Source organism: Bufo gargarizans, chromosome 6 (genome assembly GCF_014858855.1).
Source record: "Bufo gargarizans isolate SCDJY-AF-19 chromosome 6, ASM1485885v1, whole genome shotgun sequence".
NCBI classification, from domain to species: domain Eukaryota; kingdom Metazoa; phylum Chordata; class Amphibia; order Anura; family Bufonidae; genus Bufo; species Bufo gargarizans.
The window spans coordinates 219,317,043-219,329,714 of NC_058085.1; the positions used below are offsets into that span (position 1 = coordinate 219,317,043).

The following is a 12,672-nucleotide window of genomic DNA, read 5'->3' on the forward strand; positions in this document are numbered from 1 at the left end:
CCCGCACCGCCCCCCCCCCCCCATCATACAATCCCGCACCGCCCCCCCCCCCATCATACAATCCCGCACCGCCCCCCCCCATCATACAATCCCGCACCGCCCCCCCCCCCATCATACAATCCCGCACCGCCCCCCCCCCATCATACAATCCCGCACCGCCCCCCCCCCATCATACAATCCCGCACCGCCCCCCCCCCATCATACAATCCCGCACCGCCCCCCCATCATACAATCCCGCACCGCCCCCCCATCATACAATCCCGCACCGCCCCCCCATCATACAATCCCGCACCGCCCCCCCATCATACAATCCCGCACATCATACAATCCGCACAGCCCCCCATCATACAATCCCGCACAGCCCCCCCCCATCATCATACAATCCCGCACCGCCCCCCATCATCATACAATCCCGCACCGCCCCCCCATCATCATACAATCCCGCACCGCCCCCCCATCATCATACAATCCCGCACCGCCCCCCCATCATCATACAATCCCGCACCGCCCCCCCCATCATCATACAATCCCGCACCACCCCCCCCATCATCATACAATCCCGCACCGCCCCCCCCATCATCATACAATCCCGCACCGCCCCCCCCCCCATCATCATACAATCCCGCACCGCCCCCCCCCCCATCATCATACAATCCCGCACCATAGTACCCCCCCATCATACAATCCCACACCATAGTCTCCCCATCATACAATCCCACACCATAGTACCCCCCATCATACAATCCCACACCATAGTACCCCCCATCATACAATCCCACACCATAGTACCCCCATCATACAATCCCACACCATAGTACCCCCCATCATACAATCCCACATGGCAGCCCCTCCTCACACCTCCTAGAATTGTCAGGCCCCCTCCACAGGCTTCACAGTGTACCTCTCAGGCAGACACTCTCCCCTGTCAGTGCTAAAGACGCTGGTGCGCAGAGCGAGAGCAGCCATGCCTGACCAAGTTCCTGCTGTAATATAACTTCTGAAGCGCGCGCTGGCTGCCGACCCACGTGACCTAGAAATGTCACGTGATAGTGTGACGTCAGAAGGTCCGTTTGGTGTCTGGAGTTTAGACACTACCTATTTCCAACCCGCCTCTTAATCTCCGAGTAACTTTTCCCTTCCCCCTCCCCACCGGAAGTGGCGTGGCGCTTTTTCATTGCGATTTACAATGAAAAAACATTAACCGGAAGTACGTAAGCGGAAGACCGATAACGTTCGCTTTTTGTCAGTTGGCGGCACGTTTTTCTGGTCTTTTTGGCGTCTTAAGAGAAGTGTTTTTCTACCCGGGGCGGGCAGCAGGAGATCAACGCAGTAAGGAGCATAGAAACTGCCAAGAGGCTCAGCAACATGTCCCTCACATGCTTTAGTAAGTTACTTTATTGCGCTCATTCTCAGTGTGTCTCTGAAAACAGCCCATGTGTTTTCGGCTTGTATCGTCTTTGGGTACCGTTTCATTGCATCCTCCAGTGACACCTCTTTGGTCTAGATGGACAGTCATTTAATTTGTGCTAATTGTTTTATTTTATGTTTTAATAATTTTGTCGTGTAGTGCACGGCAGCTGCGTGTGTATGAGAGCTCTTGTAAGGCTCTTATGTGCATTCACACCTCAATGCGTTTCTGGGTGAAAGTCAGGCAACCTCTAAAAATGTGATAGAAGAATCTGTATGTGCTCATTTTGTTCCCTGCAACTTTCTGTGCTGTGTTCCTTTCCAGTCCATTACTGAGCTCATCTTTTTGACTGCAGTGGTGGCTACTTTCATAACTGTGGATAGTGGGGCACGATGCTAAAATATGCAGAATGAAAACCTGTGTGTGTACATATAATACTCCTTTCCTTGCTGCCTCAGAGATTGCTATTGTCCAGGTATTATATACAGTACTAGTTATAGGACCTCTGTATAGTACTGATTATAGGACCATGGGCATCTGGCCGCCCTAGTTGCGACTGAGGCGGATGCATGCCTTTAGGCTAGACCACCTTAGGGACCCGGCCATTCTTTGCAAATCTGACCAGTGTCCCTTTATGTGTTTGATAACTTTAAAACGCTTTTACTTATCCAGGCCATTCTGAGATTGTTTTTTCATCACATATTGTACTTCATGACACTGGTAAAATGAAGTAAAAAAAAAAAAAACATGTTTATTTATAAAAAATACCAAATTTACTAAAAAATTAGCAAATGTCTAACTTTCAATTTCTCTACTTACAATACATAGTAACTCCAAAAATAGTTATATAATTTACATACCCCATATGTCTACTTCATGTTTGGATCATTTGGGGAATGCTATTTTATTTTTTTAGGGACCAGTACAGGTTTGAAGTTACTTTGTGAGTCTTACATACCGTATTTTTCGCCCTATAAGACGCACCTGCCCATAAGACCCACCCAGGTTTTTGAGGAGGAAAATAAGAATAAAAATATTTTGAACAAAAAGGTTTGCTTTTGGTGGGTTTTGAACTAATGGTGGTCTGGGTGGCACTGTTATTGGGGGGGGGGGGGTCTGGGGGTGGCACTGTTATTGGGGGGGTGGGGGGGGGTCTGGGGGTGGCACTGTTATTGGGGGGGCGGGGGGGGTCTGGGGGTGGCACTGTTGTGTGAATGACCCCTAATACAGGGATGGGGGTCGCATCTGGTTTTTTGGCAGCGTGGCCCGTGCACTGACTGTATTCTACTACAAGGGCCCTGCTCACTGTATATACTGTAATCTTATCTATAATTGTGGCATTGTTAATAGTAATTAGCGCCTGTATTACTTACAACAGGGCTTGACAAATTTCCTTGGAATCTAGGAGCCAGCTAAAAAAGTTAGGTGCCAGGCGGAGCCGCGTCATAAAGCCCCCAGTAGATTCCCCCATGGTGCTCCCCCCCACTTCTCCATAGAGCCCCCCCAATAATACTGTATACCATGTTACATATGCAGTGTACATGTGCTGTATAGTATGGTATATGCAGTATACAGGACCATGATATATGTACAGTATATGACTGACATTCAGTGTATGTGCTGTATACTATGTTACATACGCAGTATACAGGACCATGATATATGTACAGTATATGACTGACATTCAGTGTATGTGCTGTATACTATGTTACATACGCAGTATACAGGACCATTATATATGTACAGTATATGACTGACATTCAGTGTACGTGCTGTATACTATGTTACATACGCAGTATACAGGACCATGATATATGTACAGTATATAGGACTATGGCATACAGTGTACATGTGCTGACACCTCAGGCTCCTGCCTCACTTGGATGAGAGTAGTAGTAATTTGCACTGGAGGCGTGTAAGTTTCCTGCAGGTGAACCTGAGAGCCACGAGGAGGGCGCAGGTCAGCTCTATGGCCCCCGCACAGCAGGTCAGGCCTCCGGCCCATCAGACACAGCAGCTGCTTAACGTGCTGCCAGGCCAGACTCTGCATTCCGCTTATAGAGCACATGGGTGGCCCGAGCCCGCTGGGGGCAGGGCGACACTTCTCCTCATCACGTCTGTCACAGTGGACTTCCGCGGCGTACGCTCAGCCATGGGCAGGGAGCGTGTCCAAAGAGCAGCCGGGTATAGGGAACCTAAGGCACCGTCACACAGCTCTCCGCTCATCTCCACTCCTGTGCTGCCTCCGGACAGTACGGCGCTCCGCACCCATCGCCCAGGCACCTTTAAAAACGGGCTGACAAATACCCAAGCGCCAGGACTAAATTCCTGGTCGCCATGGCGACCTGGCGCCTGGGATTTGTCGAGCCCTGACTTACAACAAGTGCTTGGTAGCGGAGAGAAGGGAGGAGGCAGGCCGGGAGGATGGGCGCTAGCAGCGTGAGTCACTACGTCATGCACCCACGCCGCCTGCTTCATTCATAAAGTGGGCGGCGTGTGACGTAGTGACTCGCGCTGCCAGCGAGCGCCCGTCCTCCCGGCCTGCCTCTTCTCTGCTACCGAGCGCTTGTAAGTAAAAGAGGCACTGATTACTATTAACATTGCCACAATTATAGATAAGATTACGGTATATATAGTGAGCGGAGCCCGTGTAGTAGAATAAAGTCACTGCAAGGGCCCCGCTGTCAATATAAAAGCAGACGCCGGCCTCCAGCCCCTCCTCCCTCTCAGCTGATACACCTGCCGCGCGGCGTATCATTGACAGTTCGGCAAAATGCAGCATTCGCCCCATAAGACGCACTGCTATTTTCCATTTCGTCCACCATGACGGCTCTACTATGAGATTGACTCTTGACCTCTGTAGGGGCAGGAACACAGAGTTTAAAAGGCCACCACCCACACTCACCGTCAGTGTTTCCTGTCCCTACGGGGTCAACCACACAGAGAGCCCTCCTGGTGGAGGTGAAGAGAAAAGTTTATTATTTTGTATAAATACCTGAGGATTCCGTCCTCGTCCCCTGCCCTCCTGCGGTCCGGTCCAAAGCTGGGCAGGGGATTCATATGGAGCGATCTCGCTTCTGTAACAGGAGCCTGTATCCCTCCCCACAGTGCGGTCCCCCTTCCCTATGTAAGGAAGCTGACTGCAGGAAGCAGCATGCTGAACGCCGACTCCGGGAGGCCTCAGCATTACACTCTGCTTCCGGCGCTGGAGGCGGAAGGGGCGGAGCTTGAGTCGGGGACATACTTGTGGCAGCAGATTCAAAAAGGGAAGGTTCTTCGCAGTGGCACCGATCTTCCTCCTACGCATACAGGTCTGATGTCTGCTCCTGAAGCCCCGGACGCCTCTACAGCCCAGATGGACCCCGAAGCTCCCTCGGCTACTCCAACAGTGAGTTCCCCTGTGGGGAAAGACAAAATTATGTTTCTCTTTTTGACTTGCTTGCTGGTTTGTCTATTGATACCTGGCTGCTCCTCTCTTATAGGGAGTTAAAGAGCCCAGGACAAGGTCTAAAGTGCAAAGATGTGCAACTTGTAATAAAAAGCTTCCTGAGAATTATAAAAAGAAGCTCTGCCAGAGTTGCATAAAAGATCTTATAAAAGAGGAACAACCGTCAATTTTGTCTGAGGTCAAAACGCTTATTCAGAATGAAATTAAGTCCTTTCTGGCCTCCCTCAGATCAGCCCCGTCTACACCTCCTGCTGCAAAAAGACCAAGATTATCCGCCCCATCCTCCTCTGTTTCAGAAATTATGGACGAGGGGGCCTCCACCTCTGGACAGAACGTGGACCTTGACGTTCTATCAGAGGGGGAGATAATGGAAGATAGTAAGAAATATTTATTTTCTTCCGAGGATATGGAGGAGCTATTGGGAGCCGTGAGGGCAACCATGGGGATTGAGGAGGTGAAAAAACCGCGGTCCGTCTTGGACGAGATGTTCGGGGGACTCGGAACAAAAAAGTCAAAAGTTTTCCCAATGAATGAAAATTTAAAGGACATGATCTTAGACGAGTGGATTGACCCCGAGAGAAGACTAGGGGTAACCCGTGAATTCAGAAACCGTTTGTTGTTTGATCCAGCGGACGTCAAATTGTTTAACGAGACCCCCAAAATTGACATCCAAGTGGCAAAAGTAGTTAAGAAGACTTCCCTCCCATTTGAGGACTCTTCACAACTACAGGACCCAATGGAAAGGAAAGCCGACTCTCTCCTAAAAAAAATCCTGGGAGGCAGTCATGTTTGGGGTTAAGACCAATATAGCCGCAACATCGGTCGCAAGATCTAGGTGTTTCTGGCTTAACGAACTAGAAGAACACATTAAAAACAAGACTCCTAGGGAGGAAATTTTGTGTTCTGTTCCACTCCTCAGATCTGCCACGGCCTTCCTGGCGGACGCCTCGGCGGACTCGGTGAGGTTTCCGCAAGGAAACCTCACCAATTCCGCAAGGAGAGCTTTGTGGATGAAAGCCTGGGGAGGGGATAGAGCATCAAAAGCGAAACTGTGCTCCATAGCGTTTTCTGGAGAATACGTTTTCGGACCCGTATTAGACTCTATCTTGGAAAAGGCTGCAGATAAAAAAAAGGGGTTCCCAGAAGAGACCAAAAAGAAGCCCTTTCGTTCTTCCAACCCCCAGACTAGACCCTATAGGGGCAAGGGAAAGGGGGGTAGATGGAGTTACCAGAAGGGGGGGAAAAGGCAGAGGTTTCCTTCTTAACCCCCAAAATAAAGATAAACAATGACGCCAGAGTAGGGGGAAGACTGCAGAATTTTCTGTCCCAGTGGGAGTCCATCACAAAAAATCCATGGGCCCTAAATATAATTCGGGACGGCTACCGAATAGAATTTTCCTCAGTCCCCCCAAAGAGGTTCAAAATAACCTCTCACAGTCCAAAAATACTAGAAAAAATCTGGCAGGGTATCCTGCAACTTATAGACTCGGGCGTTGTGACAGAAGTCCCAAGTGCAGAAAGGGGAAGGGGCTATTATTCCAGTCTATTTTTGGTACAAAAACCAGATGGTTCCTCCTGCACCATTATAAATCTAAAGGGATTAAACGAAGCGGTCGCATACAGAAAATTCAGGATGGAATCTGTAACATCCATCATTCCCTTGATCAAAACAGGAGATTTCATGACGTCCATAGATTTAAAGGACGCGTACTATCACGTCCCCATAAACGGATCATCGCAAAAATTCCTCAGGTTTGCCCTAGTGGACAGCTCAGGAATTGTAAGACACTTCCAGTTCACCGTGTTACCCTTTGGGATCTCATCTGCTCCAAGGGTATTCACAAAACTGGTAGTAGAAATGATATCCCCCCTGAGAGCAGAAGGGATAAAAATCTTCCCATATTTGGATGACTTTCTGGTCCTGGGACCTTCGGAGCAGGAGACAAACAGCATCACTAGAGACCTGATACACAGATTTTCAGACCTGGGGTGGGTAATAAACCTGAAAAAATCAAGCTTAGTCCCCTCAACCAGAATGAAGTTTCTGGGGGTAATACTGGACTCGGTCTCCCAGGTGACATCCCTCCCTCAGGAAAAGGTCACGTCGTTTATGGAAAAAACACAAAAATTCCGAAGTCAATCCCAGTGCTCCATTCGCGATGCCACAAGCCTCCTAGGCACAATGACCTCCTGCATAACAGCGGTATCTTGGTCTCGGGCCCACACCAGGATTCTCCAATCTTGGATCCTGAGGGTTTGGGACAAGAGACAGTGCTCTCTAGAGAAAAAGATCCCCAAATCAGATTTAAAATGGTGGACGAAAGAAGAAAACCTGCAAAAGGGCGTACCCTGGGTAAAAGATCCGGAGATTCAAATATACACAGATGCAAGTGGTACCGGATGGGGAGCAAAAATAGGCCCAATAAGTTACCAGGGCACTTGGTCAGACGCCATGAAAAAATGTTCCTTAAATCACAGAGAATTGAGGGCAATCTGGGAGGTACTGAAGTCGTCACGGGACAGGGTCTCCGGAAAACACCTAAAGATCCTCTCGGACAACGTAACAGCCGTAGCATACCTAAAACATCAGGGGGCACACGATCATTAGGCTTAAAGGAGTTGGCAGAAAAAATATTCTCCTGGGCGGAAAAGAACGTTCTATCCATCTAAAGGGTACAGAAAACATACAGGCAGATTTTCTCAGCAGAGTAACCATAGATCCGGGGGAATGGGCCCTAAACTCAATAGTTTTCGAGCAGATTACCAGGAGATGGGGAACCCCCAGGATAGACCTGTTTGCATCAAAAAAGAACGCAAAGGTCCATCCCTTTTGCTCCCTAAACCCAAGAGACAACCTATGGGCGACAGATGCATTCTCAGTCAGGTGGTCTTGGGACCTAGCCTATGCCTCTTCCCCCCCCCCTTGGCCTTTAATACCCAGGGTGCTGCAGAAGATAAGATCGGACCCAGTAACCGTAATACTAGTTGTCCCGTACTGGACAAAAAGGAATTGGTTCCCAGTGTTAAAAGAACTAGCTCTGGAAGAACCCTGGATAATCCCCCCACAGGAGGACATTATCTCTCGGGGTCCAATTCTTCACCAGAATCCAGGTCTCTTCAGACTTTTGGTCTGGATCCTGAACGCAAGATCCTAAAGAGCAAGGGGATATCAGAGAAGGTCATAAACACCCTTAAGTCCAGTAGAAAAGAGGTTACTTCTGCAATATATCTGAAGATTTGGAATAAATATTGTAGTTGGTTAGGCCAGACTCCTCCCGTAAACTCTTCCCCCAATATCAAAAAAGTGCTAGACTTCCTCCAACGTGGGTTAGATCTAGGCCTTAGACCAAGCGCACACAAAGTACAGATCTCTGCTTTGGGGGCTTATGATACAGACCTGGCCAGTCACAGGTGGATAAGGAGGTTCATAAAAGCTGCCTCAAGACTGAGACCTTCCTTAACCCCTAGGATGCCTCAATGGGATCTAAACCTGGTCCTAAAAAACCTTACGAATTCGCCTTTTTCTCCTAAGCAAGAGATGTCTCTCAAACACCTATCCTTAAAAGCAGCCTTCCTAGTGGCGATCACTTCAGCCAGACGTCTGGGTGAAATCCAAGCGCTGTCCTGCAGGGAAACATACCTCACGATCTTCCCGGACAGAATAGTTTTGCGTTTAGACCCTGGTTTTCTCCCTAAAGTAGTGTCGGACTTTCACAGAGACCAAGAGATCATCCTTCCATCTTTTCCCAAGGGCGACCCATCACAAGATCAGTTCCAGCTCCTGGACGTCTGGAATACTATCATACAATACCTGGACTCAACAAAAGAATTTAGGAAAGATGATAACCTTTTCGTTCAGTATGGGGGTACTAACAAAGGGGAAAAAAGCATCCAAAGCCACGATTGGAAGATGGATCAGATCTACTATCATTTGCTGCTACCAGAGGTCGGGTCTAGACAGCCCCACAAATATAAAAGCTCACTCTACAAGAGCTATGGCGTCCTCATGGGCAGAAAGAGGTGGTGTCTCCCTTGACAGGATCTGTAAAGCAGCCACCTGGTCCAATATAAATACTTTTATTAAACATTACCGGATCAATGTGTCAGCTTCTACGGATTTTACGGATTTAACCTAACGCGCCGATGAGTCCGGGAGGTGGTTGATTTGTTCCTCCTGGACTCATTGGCGCGTCATCTCGCGATACCCGAGATTTCCTGTGCACGCAGGCGTGCGCGCTCACAGGAACAGAAGGTAAGCTAGTGGATCTCCAGCCTGCCAGCGGCGATCGCTCGCTGGCAGGCTGGAGATGTGATTTTTATTTTTTTACCCCTAAAGGTATATTAGACGCTGTTTTGATAACAGCGTCTAATATACCTACTACCTGGTCCTCTGGTGGTCCCTTTTGTTAGGATCGACCACCAGAGGACACAGGTAGGTCAGTGAAGTCGCACCAAACACTACACTACACCCCCCCCCCCCGTCACTTATTAACCCCTGATCACCCCATATAAACTCCCTGATCACCCCCCCCTGTCATTGATCACCCCCCTGTCATTGATCACCCCCCTGTCAGGCTCCGTTCAGATGTCCGTATGATTTTTACGGATCCACAGATACATGGATCGGATCTGCAAAAAACACATACGGACGTCTGAATGGAGCCTTACAGGGGGGTGATCAATGACAGGCGGGTGATCACCCATATAGATTCTCTGATCACCCCCCTGTCATTGATCACCCCCCTGCAAGGCTCCATTCAGACGTCCGTATGATTTTTACGGATACATGGATCGGATCCGCAAAACACATGCGGACGTCTGAATGGAGCCTTACAGGGGGGTGATCATCCCATATACACTCCCTGATCACCCCGTCATTGATCACCCCCTGTAAGGCTCCATTCAGACGTCCGCATGTGTTTTGCGGATCCGATACATGGATCCGTAAAAATCATGCGGACGTCTGAATGGAGCCTTACCAGGGGGGTGATCAATGACAGGGGGTGATCACCCATATACACTCCCTGATCACCCCCTGTCATTGATCACCCCCCTGTAAGGCTCCATTCAGACGTCCGCATGTGTTTTGCGGATCCGATCCATGGATCCGTAAAAATCATACGGACGTCTGAATGGAGCCTTACCATGGGGGTGAAAAATGATGGAGGTGATCATGGAGTCTATATGGGTGATCACCCCCCCTGTCATTGATAACCCCCTGTAAGGCTCCATTCAGACATTTTTTTTTGGCGCAAGTTAGCGGAAATATATATATTTTTTTGTTTGTAAGAAAAAACAAAGTCTCATATTCCACTAACTTGTGTCAAAAAATAAAATCTCACATGAACTCACCATACCCCTCACGGAATCCAAATGCGTAAACATTTTTAGACATTTATATTCCAGACTTCTTCTCACGCTTTAGGGCCCCTAAAGCCAGGGCAGTATAAATGCCCCACATGTGACCCCATTTCGGAAAGAAGACACCCCAAGGTATTCGCTGAGGGGCATATTGAGTCCATGAAAGATTGAAATTTTTGTCCTAAGTTAGCGGAAAGTGAGACTTTGTGAGAAAAAAACAAAAAAAAAATCAATATCCGCTAACTTGTGCAAAAAAATAAAAATTCTATGAACTTGCCAGGCCCCTCATTGAATACCTCGGGGTGTCTTCTTTCCAAAGTGGGGTCACATGTGGGGTATTTATACTGCCCTGGCTTTTTAGGGGCCCTAAAGCGTGAGAAGAAGTCTGGGATCCAAATGTCTAATAATGCCCTCCTAAAAGGAATTTGGGCACCTTTGCGCATCTAGGCTGCAAAAAAGTGTCACACATCTGGTATCACCGTACTCAGGAGAAGTTGGGCAATGTGTTTTGGGGTGTCATTTTACATATACCCATGCTGGGTGAGAAAAATATCTTGGTCAAATGCCAACTTTGTATAAAAAAATGGGAAAAGTTGTCTTTTGCCAAGATATTTCTCTCACCCAGCATGGGTATATGTAAAATGACACCCCAAAACACATTCCCCAACTTCTCCTGAGTACGGCGATACCAGATGTGACACTTTTTTGATGCCAAGGTGGGCAAAGGGGCACATATTCCAAAGTGCACCTTTCGGATTTCGCAGGCCATTTTTTACACATTTTAATTGCAAGGTACTTCTCACACATGTGGGCCCCTAAATTGCCAGGGCAGTATAACTATGCCACAAGTGACCCCATTTTGGAAAGAAGACACCCCAAGGTATTCCGTGAGGGGCATGGCGAGTTCCTAGAATTTTTTTATTTTTTGTCGCAAGTTAGTGGAATATGAGACTTTGTAAGACCAAAAAAATAAAAATAAATCATCATCATTTTCCGCTAACTTGTGACAAAAAATAAAAAGTTCTATGAACTCACTATGCCAATCAGCGAATACCTTAGGGTGTCTACTTTCCGAAATGGGGTAATTTGTGGGGTTTTTCTACTGTTTGGGCATTGTAGAACCTCAGGAATCATGACAGGTGCTCAGAAAATCAGAGCTGTTTCAAAAAGCAGAAATTCACATTTTTGTACCATAGTTTGTAAACGCTATAACTTTTACCCAAACCATTTTTATTTTTTTTGCGCAAACATTTTTTTTTCATCAAAGACATGTAGAACAATAAATTTGGCGAAAAATTTATATATGGATGTCTTTTTTTTTTTGCAAAATTTTACAGCTGAAAGTGAAAAATGTCTTTTTTTTTTTTTTTTTGCAAAAAAATCGTTACATTTCGATTAATAACAAAAAAAGTAAAAATGTCAGCAGCAATAAAATACCACCAAATGAAAGCTCCGTTAGTGAGAAGAAAAGGAGGTAAAATTCATTTGGGTGGTAAGTTGCATGACCGAGCGATAAACGGTGAAAGGAGTGTAGTGCCGAAGTGTAAAAAGTGCTCTGGTCATGAAGGGGGTTTCAGCTAGCGGGGCTGAAGTGGTTAATGCTCAAAAAATTAAAAAAAAGTATATATTCATATACTTGCCTAGGTTAAGGCTACACCCACTTGGTAATTTGGAAAGCACTGAGGGTGAGTGTGGGTGGTGGCCTTTTAAACTGCCCCTACAGAGGTCAAGGGTCAATCTCATAGTAGAGCCGTCATGGTAGACTCAAGGAAACAGAATTACCGGTAAGTCTAATTACGGTCTTTTTTCCCCCCCACTTATGGGGTGGGTAAAAGTTAGTCTTATAGGGAGAAAAATATGGTAATAGAAACCACTCAAAAATGACCCCATTTTAGAAACTACACATCTCAAGGTATTCAAAATTGATTTTGCAAACGTTGTTAACCCTTTAGGTGCTCCACAAGTTATTGGCAAATGAGGATAATTTTTTTTGCTAATTTTTCCACTTTAACCCATTTTTTTCCACTAACAAATCAAGGGTTAATAGTCAAACAAGACTATCTTTATTGCCCTGACTGCCGTTTACAGAAACACCCCATATATGGTGGTACACTACTGTACGGCGGGGTGTAGAGGGAAAGGAGCGCCGTGTGGGTTTTGGGGGGCTGAATTTTATGGACTGGTTTATTTACACCATGTCCTATTTAAAAAAAAAAAAACTGATGCACCCTTACAGTAGAAACTCCCTAAAAGTGACCCCATTATGGAAACTACGTTGTTAAAACTACCCTAAATTAGGGCATTTTAGATACTCTGGTGTTCCAGATCAATGTACCCCCCAGGGGTTAATATCCACGCGTGGCTGAGACTGAACACTGACACATAAGTTGGTCAAAGCAATCTCTAACTTTAATTACATGGGGTAAGCGTATATACATTTTCAGAAGAGGGCAGT

General features: G+C 47.1%; 1 protein-coding gene across 1 annotated transcript in view; it reads left to right on the plus strand.

The window, feature by feature from the left end:
• Positions 1-1,207: 1,207 nt before the first annotated feature.
• PRPF19 (pre-mRNA processing factor 19) overlaps positions 1,208-12,672 on the plus strand; it is a 276,098-nt gene continuing 264,633 nt past the window's right edge. Inside the window, exon 1 of the mRNA XM_044296948.1 lies at positions 1,208-1,384. Within this exon, the coding sequence (XP_044152883.1) occupies positions 1,366-1,384 (19 nt within the window). The 5' untranslated portion in view covers positions 1,208-1,365. The remainder of the gene's footprint in view (positions 1,385-12,672) is intronic.